Consider the following 14,995-nt stretch of genomic DNA (forward strand, 5'->3'; position numbering starts at 1 on the left):
CAGCAATTCATGCCCAGCCCTTATATTTAGCCTCACAATGAAGTGGTTTACCATTTTATTTTCTAGACAACCAGGGCTACAAGTAACAATTTGACATAAACAGTTGCATTCACGAGTTGTATTGACAAAGGTCAATACAAAAATAAGGTCTGCCAAAGCAAAAACCTGATCAAAATGAATTTATATAGATGCTGTAAGTACAGAAATGGTTTGCTCAGTGGGAAATTAATATCCAACTAGGCAGTGACAACTGTGTGGAGTTTGGAGTTTGTGACAGCAACTATGTGAGCTTATTACAGTATTATAGACACTATTTCCTGGGATTCCATATGATCGTCCATGTAGAAGAACCCCTTAAAACGACTCTTGTGTAGCTTGTGAGTGTCATAGAGCAAAACACGTGTGTGGTACACATGTGGTCGTGGGGGTCTCAGCTTTTCATAGATAGTTTTCATTAGTTTGTAGCTCAAACCATTCAGACACTACAGACGTTTTTGTAAAAAGACTCGACTCCTGTATTTATGCTTGATCCGGGAATTCCGTTTCGGAGGCTCCGACCAGTGGCGGTCGGCTCCGTTTAAGATGAGGGAGGACAAACGGGGCGGCAGGGTAGCCTGGTGGTAAGAGCGTTGGACTAGTAACCAGAAGGTTGTAAGTTCAAATCCCCGAGCTGACAATGTACAAATATGTCGTTCTGCCCCTGAACAGGCAGTTAACCCACTGTTCCTAGGCAGTCATTGAAAATAAGAATTTGTTCTTAACTGACTTGCCTAGTTAAATAAAGGTAAAATAAAATCATTTATCTTATCAGCATGGCCTTATTTCTATAAAGGCACATTTGATGACTGTCATTCATATTCCATTCACCCAGTTCAATGTAACTTGGATATATTTAGGCTACTACATAATACTGTAATGTTCCCTATACCCATCATGAGGTTGCTACAACTTAGCTTTGAATTAAAGTGTACAACGTAGGTGCACACGTTGAATTTTTATTTTTTTTGTAATCAAGGTAAAAGACAGTGACACATTCAATACCGCCTTGCACACTCTTGCCTTCATCTCGTAAGGACCAATGCTGGGAGACGAGAAGCAAGTACAGGGAGTGAACATTTAATGGATAACAGACAAGAAACAAACAAGGACAGCGTCTGGACAGGAGAAAACTTTCTCCCCTATTTTGTGGTATCCAATTGTTAGTAGTTACTATCTTGTCTCATCGTTACAACTCCTGTACGGGCTCGGGAGAGACGAAGGTCGAAAGTCATGCGTCCTCCGAAACACAACCCAGCCAAGCCGCACTGCTTCTTAACACAACGTGCATCCAACCCGGAAGCCAGCCGCACCAATGTGTCGGAGGAAACACTGTGCACCTGGCGACCTGGTTAGTGCGCACTGCGCCTGGCCCACCACAGGAGTCTCCGGAGGCCAAATCGAGCTCTGAATGGCAAAGCTATGTGCCTCCCAAACTTTGGTTGACGGCAAATGGGGCGGTACATCCTGTATAAACACAAACTCACTTCCTTGACAACAAACATCGAGAACATCAGAACAAGTTCAGTAATAAAATACATCTTTATGATACCTTGTGTAGGGATTTCAAAGACACAAACATTTGTTTGAACTTCTGGAAAGAGATCGGGGAGGTAATGGGGATTGATGCAGTAAAGAGGTCAATAGAATGAAGACTGTGGGGGATAGAAGGACACTGCATTGGCACAAACTCAACAAATCTGATCTAACAATGTGGATATTTATCAAATCCGTCATGATCCATGTATTGTAACATGCCCACAATATGGTCACTAAAAACACGATTTGGATATATTTGGTTTTCGTTGCATAACATTCAGAAGTTTTTCCTTTTCAGGTTTAGAAGGGACTGTTAAATGCTAACTCCCGCTCGTATAAACTGGCACATAGCTAGCATACAAAAATCAGAGGTGGTTGTCAAAGCCGTTTCTCCTGTAATGCAGTTGATTGATGACATGAACATGTATTGGGGTTGACATCCATACAAGCATTTTTACTTCAACGTCGTGTGAAATACACAAATAAACAATAGACTTAAATGTAGACTAATTTTGCTGGAGGGACAAATGGGGAGATTCGTGATGGAGATGCAGCCTTTGTACTTCATGTTGTTTTGGCTGAGCTCCTATGTCAAACACCAGGAAACAAACTTCAACATCTCAGAAGAGGTAAGGTCCTGTCTTTTCATTTAGCCAGTTGCTCATAAATTAGCTGGATGGCGATAGAGATTATCCCTGAATCACTATGAGTTGCGGTTCAGACCAATTTATTGGATGCGTATTGCAGCACCACAAAGCACAAGAAGTATGAAAGCTCTGACTTTCGCAGAGGCCGCATCGCCGTAAATGGTGTACGGCTATTTCAGACGCGGATTGGCCATAAAAAAACTGTCAAACACACAATGTTTAAAGGGCGTTAACCTGTTGAAACTCTGGGGGCGCTATATCATTTTTGGATAAAAAGACGTGCCCGTTTTAAGCTCAATATTTTGTCACAAAAAGATGCTCGACTATGCATATAATTGGTAGCTTTGGAAAGAAAACACTCTGACGTTTCCAGAACTGCAAAGATATTTTCTGTGCGTGCCCTAGAACGTGAGCTACAGGCAAAACCAAGAAGAAACGGCATCCAGGAAATGAGCAGGATTTTTGAGGCTCCGTTTTCCATTGTCTCCTTATATGGCTGTGAATGCGAGAGGAGTGAGTCAGCCCTTTCTGTCGTTTCCCCAAGGTGTCTGCAGCATTGTGACGTATTTGTAGGCATATCATTGGAAGATTGACCATAAGAGACCACATTTACCAGGTGTCTGCCCGGTGTCCTGCGCCAAAATTGGTGCGCAAAAGTCAGCTGCAAGTATTTTTCCACAGAATTCAGAAAAGAATGCAGGCTTCCACGAACGATATATCAATGAAGAGATATGTGAAAAAACACCTTGAGGATTGATTCCAAACAACGTTTGCCATGTTTCGGTCGATATTATGGAGTTAATTCGGAAAAAGTTTGACGTTGTAGGTGACTGAATTTTCGGTTAGTTTCGGTAGCCAAATGTGATGTACAAAACGGAGCGATTTCTCCTACACAAAGACGCTTTCAGGAAAAACTGCACATTTGCTATGTAACTGAGAGTCTCCTCATTGAAAACATCCGAAGCTCTTCAAAGGTAAATGATTTTATTTATTTGGTTATCTGGTTTTTGTGAAAATGTTGCGTCCTAAATGCTACTCAAAATGCTAAGCTAGCTTAGCATACTCTTACACAAATTAGTGAATTGCTATGGTTCAAAAGCATATTTTGAAAATCTGAGATGACTGTGTTGTTAAGAAAAGGCTAAGCTTGAGAGTAGGCGCATTATTTTCATTTTATTTGCGATTTTCAGAAATCGTTAACGTTGCGTTATGCTAATGAGCCTGAGGCTTTAGTCACGATCCCGGATCCGGGATGGGGAGTTTCAAGAGGTTTTAAGAAGTCCAAATCTCACCAGCGTCGTGGTGTGACTCAATGGGTTAACATTCCAAATTAAACACGAACAGCCTGATCCTTGTTCATTCCTTTACAACTCAAACACCTCTGAAGAACTGGAAGGTCAACGTGGTCTGACATTTGACCTTTACCCTGATGTCGTATGTTCTCAACTCAAAGCAGTGTCTGTTGAGAACCAACTATACAGTATGTGAGCTGTGTGGCTGCGCTAGCAGACTTTCCTCAGACTGAATAAGTCAAAAAGTCAGCGTGGATCCTCTACCTTTGGACCTCCGGGAGGATTTCTTCATTTGAAGTTGTGATTGACATTAACCATCCGCGTGTGCTACCACGTGTGCTGACTAGGTTACATTCTGTTTGGTTCAGGTGTTCTCAAACACACTATTTCATGTTGTTGAGTGTGGCTGTTAGCTTCATTAGGCTGACTATCTGATGATCTGGTTGTTAGCCTTGTTGTTAGCCAAGGCTACCTGGTTGTTAGCCTGGCTACCTGGTTGTTAGTCTAGCTTCCTTGTTAGCCTGCCTACCTGGTTGTTAGCCTACACTTCCTGGTTGTTAGCCTGGCTTCCTGGTTATTAGCCTGGCTACCTAGTTGCTAGCCTTGCTTCCTGGTTGTTAGCATGGCTTCCTGGTTGTTAGAATGGCTTCCTAGTTGTTATCCTGCCTACCTGGTTGTTAGCCTAAGCTTCCTGGTTGTTAGCCTAACTACCTTGTTGGTAGCCTGGTTGTCAGCCTGACTGTTTGCATTCTGCAATGCTACATCTTTGCTTTCCCTTGTTTAGCAATACTAAGATAAGTTAAAGTCAAACAGGACTGGCCCTGAAACAACCTCCCTACCACTTTGGTGTCTGCAGATAAGCACCTACAGTATGCTAACTGTCTGCTATCTGTATGCTAGCTGTATGTAGTATTAACTGTCTGAGTGGTATAGCCTTATTGCATTGTACTGCTTTGTACCACACCGTTGTGTACTGTAGCGTACCTTCTGGCTGGTGTCCACGGTGATGGCCAACCCGTTAGGTACCAGGCCTGCCGTCCTGTGCTTCTTCACCAGCCGTAATGACACCACTGGAATGGCCACCTGTAAAGGAAAAGCAGCAACATGGTCACCAGCTGCAGCTCATAGAATCCCTTTATTCCCTTAGTGAGACACAGTAACATTGTTAGTTACACATTGAGACACAGTAACATTGTTAGTTACACATTGAAACACAGTAACATTGTTAGTTACACATTGAGACACAGTAACATTGTTAGTTACACATTGAGACACAGTAACATTGTTAGTTACACATTGAGACACAGTAACATTGTTAGTTACACATTGAGACACAGTACCATTGCTAGTTACACATTGAGACACAGTAACATTGTTAGTTACACATTGAGACACAGTAACATTGTTAGTTACACATTGAGACACAGTAACATTGTTAGTTACACATTGAGACACAGTAACATTGTTAGTTACACATTGAGACACAGTAACATTGTTAGTTACACATTGACCCAGTAACATTGTTAGTTACACATTGAGACACAGTAACATTGTTAGTTACACATTGAGACACAGTAACATTGCTAGTTACACAGTAACATTGTTAGTTACACATTGAGACACAGTAACATTGTTAGTTACACATTGAGCCACAGTAACATTGTTAATTACACATTGAGACGCAGTAACATTGCTAGTTACACAGTAACATTGTTAGTTACACATTGAGACACAGTAACATTGTTAGTTACACATTGAGACACAGTAACTTTGTTAGTTACATATTGAGACACATTGAGACACAGTAACATTGTTAGTTACACATTGAGACACAGTAACATTGCTAGTTACACATTGAGACACAGTAACATTGTTAGTTACACATTGAGACACATTGAGACACAGTAACATTGTTAGTTACACATTGAGACACAGTAACATTGCTAGTTACACATTGAGACACAGTAACATTGTTAGTTACACATTGAGACACAGTAACATTGTTAGTTACACATTGAGACACATTGAGACACAGTAACATTGTTAGTTACACATTGAGACACAGTAACATTGTTAGTTACACATTGAGACACAGTAACATTGCTAGTTACACATTGAGACGCAGTAACATTGTTAGTTACACAATGAGACACAGTACCATTGTTAGTTACACATTGAGACACAGTAACATTGTTAGTTACACATTGACACGGTAACATTGTTAGTTACACATTGAGACACAGTAACATTGTTAGTTACACATTGAGACACAGTAACATTGTTAGTTACACATTGAGACACAGTAACATTGTTAGTTACACATTGAGACACAGTAACATTGTTAGTTACACATTGAGACACAGTAACATTGTTAGTTACACAATGAGACACAGTAACATTGTTAGTTACACATTGAGACACAGTAACATTGTTAGTTACACATTGAGACACAGTAACATTGTTAGTTACACATTGAGACACAGTAACATTGTTAGTTACACATTGACACGGTAACATTGTTAGTTACACATTGAGACACAGTAACATTGTTAGTTACACATTGAGACACAGTAACATTGTTAGTTACACATTGAGACACAGTAACATTGTTAGTTACACATTGAGACACAGTAACATTGTTAGTTACACATTGAGACACAGTAACATTGTTAGTTACACAATGAGACACAGTAACATTGTTAGTTACACATTGAGACACAGTAACATTGTTAGTTACACATTGAGACACAGTAACATTGTTAGTTACACATTGAGACACAGTAACATTGTTAGTTACACATTGACATTGACACGTTAGTCATGTGACATTTCTGCTAAAGCCCAGAACCCAGAGACTTTGTTCCCATGTAAAGAAAGAGGGAGCAGAACGGCTCAAAACAAACAAGAGTGAAAAAGGGAACAAATAAAGGTTTAGTCAAGCCGGGGTGTACACACACGGTGAGTGGTAACGAGCTGGGGTTTCAGGGTCAGCTGACACTGCATGTGCTTTCTCTTCAAACACTTCAATTGACTGGCTGGTTATTGGTCAGGAAGACCATTGGTCAGGAAGACCATGAGAATAGAGTAACCATACTCATGTTAGGTAGTTATCAATTCAATAGAATGATGTTATTCATAGCAATACAACACCAATATTATGTCATTGAAAAGCAAAGGTCCAGACTTTGATCTGGATACACATTTGAAATAAGTCAATTGGTTCCAAATATCCTTTCCTCTTGAAAACCTTTTAACACTTGACTGTGTATGTGACCAACGATTATATTATTCAGACCTTAATTTCACTCCTACCTTTTATGTTGTATTCCCAGGTATCATGAAAGTAATGATTTGTAAATAAGGAAATTGGGTCTCAACTGAATTTCCGTAACTGTAAATGAAGTCAAAATCTCATAAAACAGTTTGCTGTTCAATGAATAACCTGCCTACCACGTCACTTTACTGTACTGTATTTGAATACCTGCATCAAACACACGGCATATTTCACGTTGAACATTTCCCTTGTAAAACAACATTCCCAGCTCAACTTGACATTAAAAGGGTTATATGGATGTCCCCTTCGGTGAACCCTTTTAGATTCTCGGTAGCACCTTTCATTCTAAGAGTATACTATACAATAAAGAGAAAACCTGAATGCAGTGAGATTCATTTGGATGCCTTTTTGCGTTCAGGTTGTTAAGTGCCGAGGCTCCAACTGTCACACCCTGACCATAGTTTGCTTTGTTATGTTTCTATGTTTTGTTTGGTCAGGGTGTGATCTGAGTGGGCATTCTAGTTTGTCTGTTTCTGTGTTTGGCCTGATATGGTTCTCAATCAGAGGCAGGTGTTAGTCATTGTCTCTGATTGGGAACCATATTTAGGTAGCCTGTTTGGTGTTGGGTTTTGGTGGTGATTGTCCTTATTCTGTCGTGTGTTGCTTAGCACCAGTATTAGGCTGTTTCGGTTTTCGTGTTACGTTTATTGTTTTTGTATTTGATTCATGTTTACTTTGTTTCATTAAACATGGATCGCAATAGCCACGCCGCATTTTGGTCCGAGTCTCCTTTGCCTACAGAAAACCGTGACACCATCAGACATCTTGATTCTCTATTCAAAGAGAGAAACATTCAGCAATTGAACAGAGAGACAGACATTTGTCTTGGAATGAGTCAATGGAAACCATGGAGATCAAGTCCAGAAAGAACCTGTTATCAACTGAAATGATCATACCGACAACGTTGTACTCTGATAAATCTACTCCCTCTTTTCATTGTTAGAAGGAAGAAGCCATTTTGTTGTCAAGCGTGAGGGCAGTTGCAATTCCCACTGGAACATCACCACTCACCTTGATGTCCTTCCCAAAGAGGTTGGCATAGAAACACAGCCAGTTGCGGGAGATGTAGAGGTGGCCCTGAAGTAGGATGTCTCGGAGGAGAGCGCAGGAATACACTGGGAATAGGAACAAGACACCATAAGAGATGCATTATAATACTGATCTGTTTCATTCAACACACCAGAGGGAGAATATACAGAGCTGGAGACTAGCCTCAGAAATACAACACATGGCTGAGTGTATACACATGACATAGACTGACCAGGTGAATCCAGGTGAAAGCTATGATCCCTTATTAATGTCACCTGTTAAATCCACTTCAAATCAGTGTAGATTAATGGGGAGGAGACAAGATAAAGATGGATTTAAAAACGTTGAGACAATGAGACATGGATTGTGTATATGTGCCATTCAGAAGGCGAATGGGCAATACAACATATTTATGTGCCTTTGAACAGGGTATGGTACTAGGTCCCAGGCACATCGGTTTGAGTGTGTCAAGAACTGCAACGCTACTGGGTTTGTCACGCTCAACAGTTTCCCTGTGTAACAAGAATGGTCCACCACCCAAAGGTCATTCAGCCAACTTGACACAGCTGTGGGAAACATTGGAGTCGACATGTGCCAGCAGCCCTGTGGGACGCTTTCAACACCTTCTAGAGTCCATGCTCCGACGAATTGAGGCTGTTCTGAGGACAAAAGGGGCTACAACAATACTAGGAAGGTGTTCCTAATGTTTTGACACTCACTGTATACGAGTTGGCTTTAAACCTACACACTGAAGGAAAGGGATATGAACACTGTTGATTGGTGGTTATTTCCATTTAAAATATAAAAACACAACTCAATTTACAATATCAGTATGTCATTTTCATAATCCCTAAAATATTTTCCTCAGGGCATACACATACTAACAAATAGATCTTTAGACACCCAAACAACAAATTATAAAATGACCAAAAAACAAAAACTCAATTCTATTCTACCAGATTATGAAACCAACGTCACAAAACACGAGTTATGAGTCAAAACAAGAACAAAAACAGCTTAAAATGGCAAAAAGATTATCTGTGTCATAATGACTAATTTCTAGCTAAATGTATCAGGCTGGTACAGGGTTGCCCAGACTGGTGGAGAGTGAGAGGGAGGGATGGAGAGAGAGAGGGAGAGGGGGGGGGTAGAGAGGGGGGTAACAAAAGAGAAAGAGAATTAAAGAGGGATTAAGGAAGATGGAGGGAGATGGAGGTGATTCATCACTTCAGAGAATGCGTTTCCACTGCTTTGCTCCACTCCAGCCGACGCTTGGCATTGCGCATGGTGATCTGAGGCTTGTGTGCGGCTGCTCGGCCATGGAAACCCATTTCATGAAGCTCCCGACTCACAGTTATTGTGCTGATGTTGCTTCCAGAGGAAGTTTGGAACTCGGTATTGAGTGTTGCAGCAAAGGACAGATGATTGTACGCGCTACGCGCTTCAGCACTCGGCGGTGCCGTTCTGTGAGCTTGTGTGGTCTACCACTTCGCGGCTGAGCCGTTGTTGTTCCTAGACGTTTCCACTTCACAATGACAGCACTTACAGTTGACCAGGGCAGCTCTAGCAGGGCAGAAATTTGACGACCTGACTTGTTGGAAAGGTGGCATCCTATGACTGTGCTATGTTGAAAGTCACTGAGCTCTTCAGTACGGGCCATTCTACTGCCAATGTTTGTCTATGGAGATTGCATGGCTGTGTGCTCACTTTTATACACCTGTCAGCAACGGGTGTGGCTGAAATAGCCTAATGTATAGAGTATTTTGTGCATTTCGAAATACCCTGGTATGCGGTATAAACGGTATTTCGCCCAAGCCTACGCTGAAGCCTTAACACTGAAGCCTGATATGATGCCTCCTGCTCCCAACAGACTCCTGAAAGTGATTTGAAAAAAAAGGGGGGGGGGGAATTGATTCAGTCAGGCTCAAATCACATGTCCAAATTGATGTGTAGCCTACCTTTTTAAATGCGTTTTAGTGACTAGCAAGTTTGGCGTGGGTTTTAATGTCCATAAAAGTAGGAATTAGATATGAATACATCTCAATCATTGTATTGTAGCTATACAGGACCTAGCTTAGTGTACAGTACAATCAACCTCTGCACATTTGAGTGGAGCAAACTATTTTAATTAAATTAAATGTAATATTAATCTATTTAATCTAATCTATTTAATTTTAACTATTCAAACTAAGCGCAGATTAACGCCCCTATTTCAAAATGTTTCGACTTGGACTGTTTTCTTCACACTTCACAAATGTGCTGCACACATTCACATCCAAGCCAGATGGTCCACCAATTAGTATGAAGCATTCTAAGTTCAGTAGTGTGCTAGTATGGCTATTGGCTCATAGACAGTACACTGTTAAAATGAAGTGCTTTGTAACACCCAAAACGAATGGCAACTGAGCTGCCACCAACTTGAAGGAGACGAAACTTATTATTGAAACACATCCTCCTGAGATGTTTGGAAATACGTAACACCACTTAATCAAGTGGATTGGGAACATTAGCAGAAAAGGTTGAAAACACATTTTGTGCAGAATTATATACCTTCTCTTTTGGTGTTGTTTCCTCTCTCTAAAGCTTCTAAACATCATTATGATGATGATTTTGAATCATGTCTAATGCAGAATTAGATACCTTTGATACCTCAGATACCTTTTTTCTGGCGGCAGGGTAGCCTAGTGGTTAGGGCGTTGGACTAGTAACCGGAAGGTTGCAAGTTCAAATCCCCAAGCTGACAAGGTACAAATCTGTCGTTCTGCCCCTGAACAGGCAGTTAACCCACTGTTCCTAGGCTGTCATTGAAAATAAGAATTTGTTCTTAACTGACTTGCCTAGATATTATATAATGTTAACAGTGTTATGTATTTGATCATTTGCCGTTCTATACTGTTTTGGAAGGCATTGTCAAGTACAGTGTTCAAAGTACCTGCGGTAACTGGACCTGCAGGAAATGAGGACTTTGCACTTTCTACTGACAATCATAAATGTGGGAATGGGTGCTGTGCTTATTGAACGTCAATTAGCATGATGGTTTTGATATCTGTTTATCACGATCCATTACACTTCATGGCACGACACGCTGCCTAATCCTAATATAGAAATGTACTTTTCTTTCTTCAGACATGTATACAATATTGTGTGAAAGAATCATGAAGTTACCCACAATCCTCTAAAAACAGAGTCACGTGGCAAGATAGGAAATGCGCCCAGGCTCTGTCATAATCGGCCGCGACCGGGAGGTCCGTGGGGCGACGCACAATTGGCCTAGCGTCGTCCGGGTTAGGGAGGGTTTGGCCTGTAGGGATATACTTGTCTCATCGCGCACCAGCGACTCCTGTGGCGGGCCGGGGGCGCAGTGCGCGCTAACCAAGGTGGCCAGGTGCATGGTGTTTCCTCCGACACATTGGTGCAGCTGGCTTCCGGGTTGGATGCGCGCTGTGTTAAGAAGCAGTGCGGCTTGGTTGGGTTGTGTATCGGAGGAAGCATTACTTTCAACCTTCGCCTCTCCCGAGTCCGTACGGGAGTTGTAGCGATGAGACAAGATAGTAGCTACTAAACAACTGGATACTACGAAATTGGGGAGAAAAAAGGGGTAAAATTCAACAACACAAAAAACCCAAAGAACTCCAATGAGTTTCAATCCGTCTATTGTCTCTTTTTGTTAAACTTAATGAAAGATTTTGAGAAACATATTAAGATGGATTTACATTATTTTGCTAAAAATTAAATGAACAAATCACTGAAAATGACATGCATAACTTTTTTCTAATATATCGTCGGAAGAGGGGTGACCTTTCTAAACTGGGTGTGTTACCACTAGACCACGGGCAGCCAGGTCACCTGTGATACAAGTCGGTATTCAACGTCCATCCATGTCTGAGTACGTCAGGAGATGATGTGGAAACCGGCCACTAGGGGCAGCAGTGAGCGCTGTTATCTTTAAGTTGGCTTTGGTTTTGCTAGGGTTTTGTGTATGGGGATGGTGGATATGCAAAAGCATCTGCCTCTCATTCCAGAGGTTACATGTTCAAAGCAAATGATACAAAGTTGTTTTTTTTTGTTTTTGTTTAAAGCCTATCCCAAACCTTAACCCTTACCTCTGAGTTAATGGCTAACCTTAAGAATTCAGAATGAATACCTAAACTTAACCTTGAACGATACAGACATGTACAGTAACAAGACATTTCGAAATGTGATGTTTGGAACACCTTCAAAATTTGACGTTTTAGAAGCACGGATGAACGTCTAATTCTGACATGAGACTTGTTGAGAGCTTGTTGCATCATAGACATACAGTGGTATTGGATTTTGGATCAGTGTAGGAGGAATAGATGGTCTCCCTGACCTACCTTTCATAAGGATCTCCTCCTTGGGGACGCTCTGGAACAGCTTGTGGTACTGGGAGTTGTACTTGCTGACGGTCTGTTAGGGGGAGACAGGAGACGGGTACGATGGAGGAGACGGGGTGAGACAAGAGGGAGACAGCGGTACGATGGAGGAGACGGGGTGAGACAAGGGGAGACAGCGGTACGATGGAGGAGACGGGGGTGAGAGAGGGTGAGACAAGGGGGAGACGGGGTGAGACAGGGGGAGACAGGAATAAGATGGAGGAGACAGGGGTGAGAAAGGGGGGAGATAGGAATAAGATGAAGGAGACAAGGGTGAGACAGAAATAAGATGGAAGAGACAGGGGTGAGACAGGGGGAGATAGGAATAAGATGAAGGAGACAGGGGTGAGACAGGGGGGAGACAGGAATAAGATGGAGGAGACAGGGGGGAGACAGGAATAAGATGGAGGAGACAGGGTTGAGACATGAATAAGATGGAGGAGACAGGGGGGAGACAGGAATAAGATGGAGGAGACAAGGGAGAGACAGCGGGGAGACAGGAATAAGATGGAGGAGACAGGGGTGAGACAGCGGGGAGACAGGAATAAGATGGAGGAGACAGGGGGAGACAGGAATAAGATGGAGGAGACAGGGGGAGACAGGAATAAGATGGAGGAGACAGGGGGAGACAGGAATGAAACAGGGGGAGACAGGAATAAGATGGAGGAGACAGGGGGAGACAGGAATAAGATGGAGGAGACAGGGGAGAGACAGGAATAAGATGGAGGAGACAGGGGGAGACAGGAATAAGATGGAGGAGACAGGGGGAGACAGGAATAAGATGGAGGAGACAGGGGGAGACAGGAATAAGATGGAGGAGACAGGGGTGAGACAGGAATAAGATGGAGGAGACAGGGGGAGACAGGAGAGGTGGGTGAGGTTCCTTTCAGAAAATGTTCACTCACTGTTTTACTTCTCCCAAACAGAATCCTGTAACACTGTGTTGTGTTCCAACTCAGACACACTTCCTGTGTCACACTGTGTTGTGTTCTAACTCAGACACACTTCCTGTGTCACACTGTGTAGTGTTCTAACTCAGACACACTTCCTGTGTCACACTGTGTTGTGTTCTAACTCAGACACACTTCCTGTGTCACACTGTGTTGTGTTCCAACTCAGACACACTTCCTGTGTCACACTGTGTTGTGTTCCAACTCAGACACACTTCCTGTGTCACACTGTGTGGTGTTCCAACTCAGACACACTTCCTGTGTCACACTGTGTTGTGTTCTAAATCAGACACACTTCCTGTGTCACACTGTTTTGCGACCTGTTCTCTTCCTGTGTAACATCTAACAGTGCTCCCTTCCCTTCTCTGTCCTCTGTAGTGGTGTGACAGACAATCCCTTCCCCTCTGTGTCTCAGCCTGGGTTATAATTGAGGCTCGACCAAAGACAGTACAGTATGAAATGAAGATTGGCCAAAACGGCTTCTCCAATAGAAATTCCAGATCACACTTGTCGGTGATGTCATGGCGACGTTGGCTAGCTAAGCTCATGAGTAGAAACATGTCATCAGGGCTAACGGTCGTCTCGTGCCGAACTGTGCATGTGAAGGCTGTCAAATCAAAGGCACTCTTTCGATATAACGTTGTTTTTGACAAAAAATCGAATCATATCAGGTTGTCACTTTCACGAGGTTGTAGTAATAACATGTTCCACTTCATACATTTTGATTCGGATCTACGTTGGGCCTTTAGATTTCGATCGAATTAACAACTAAAGAATAATTTTTCACTTCTCTCATTGATGCCTCAAACACCAAACTCTGGCCTGATCTGCTTGGTCTGTTTCGCAAGCGTTTCAGGAAGTCTTGCGATGATGCGCCTCTTGGTTAGGAAACTCTGTGGTTAGACACTAGAAGAAAGTTCTTTGTTTCTAGCCATTTTGAGCCTCAAAACCCGCAAATGCTGATGCTCCAGATACTCAACTAGTCTAAAGAAAGCCGATTGTATAACTTCTTTAATCAGGACAACAGTTTTCAGCTGTGCTAACATAATTGAAAAGGTTTTTCTAATGATCAATTAGCCTTTTAAAATGATAAACTTGTTATAATGGAGGCTAGACAGAGACAGTAGCTCCTTTTCTGGAAACTTCTGTGGGTGATTTCCATGCGATAAATAGCCCTATGTGTGTGTGTGTGTGTGTGTGTGTGTGTGTGTGTGTGTGTGTGTGTGTGTGTGTGTGTGTGTGTGTGTGTGTGTGTGTGTGTGTGTGTGTGTATAAGACTGTGAGAAGGCTATTTAAATCATAAGTCATGTGTGTGTGTGTGTGTGTGTGTGTGTGTGTGTGTGTGTGTGTGTGTGTGTGTGTGTGTGTGTGTGTGTGTGTGTGTGTGTGGCTGTTTAAATCATAAGTGTGTGTGTGTGTGTGTGTGTGTGTGTGTGTGTGTGTGTGTGTGTGTGTGTGTGTGTGTGTGTGTGTGTGTGTGTGTGTGTGTGTGTGTGTGTACGTACAGTGCAAGTAAGAAGTTTGACTGGTACTGTACTCATTCGAGGATTTTTCTTTCTTTTCTTTTACTATTTTCTACATTTTTTAATAATAGCAAAGACATAAAAACTATGAAATAACACATGGAATCATATAGTAACCAAAAAAAGTGTTAAACAAATCTAAATATATTTTATATTTGAGATTCTTCAAAGTCGCCACCCTTTCCTTTGATGACAGCTTTGTACACTCTTGGTATTCTCTCAACCAGCTTCATGAGGTATTCACGTGGAAT

General features: G+C 42.1%; 1 protein-coding gene across 5 annotated transcripts in view; it reads right to left on the reverse strand.

The window, feature by feature from the left end:
* The window catches only part of LOC135556711 (GRAM domain-containing protein 2A-like), a 68,539-nt gene that overhangs the window by 17,319 nt on the left and 36,225 nt on the right, over positions 1-14,995 (reverse strand). For all 5 annotated transcript variants that reach the window (XR_010458045.1, XR_010458046.1, XM_064990104.1 and 2 more), the window contains exons 4-6: positions 12,233-12,305; positions 7,860-7,963; positions 4,499-4,597 (exon numbers count right to left, since the gene is read on the reverse strand). Coding sequence is in view for 3 of the 5 variants with exons in the window: in XM_064990104.1 (XP_064846176.1) it covers positions 4,499-4,597; positions 7,860-7,963; positions 12,233-12,305 (276 nt within the window). In the remaining 2 variants the exon portion in view is untranslated. The remainder of the gene's footprint in view (positions 1-4,498; positions 4,598-7,859; positions 7,964-12,232; positions 12,306-14,995) is intronic.

Source organism: Oncorhynchus masou, chromosome 15, assembly GCF_036934945.1.
Source record: "Oncorhynchus masou masou isolate Uvic2021 chromosome 15, UVic_Omas_1.1, whole genome shotgun sequence".
NCBI lineage: Eukaryota > Metazoa > Chordata > Actinopteri > Salmoniformes > Salmonidae > Oncorhynchus > Oncorhynchus masou.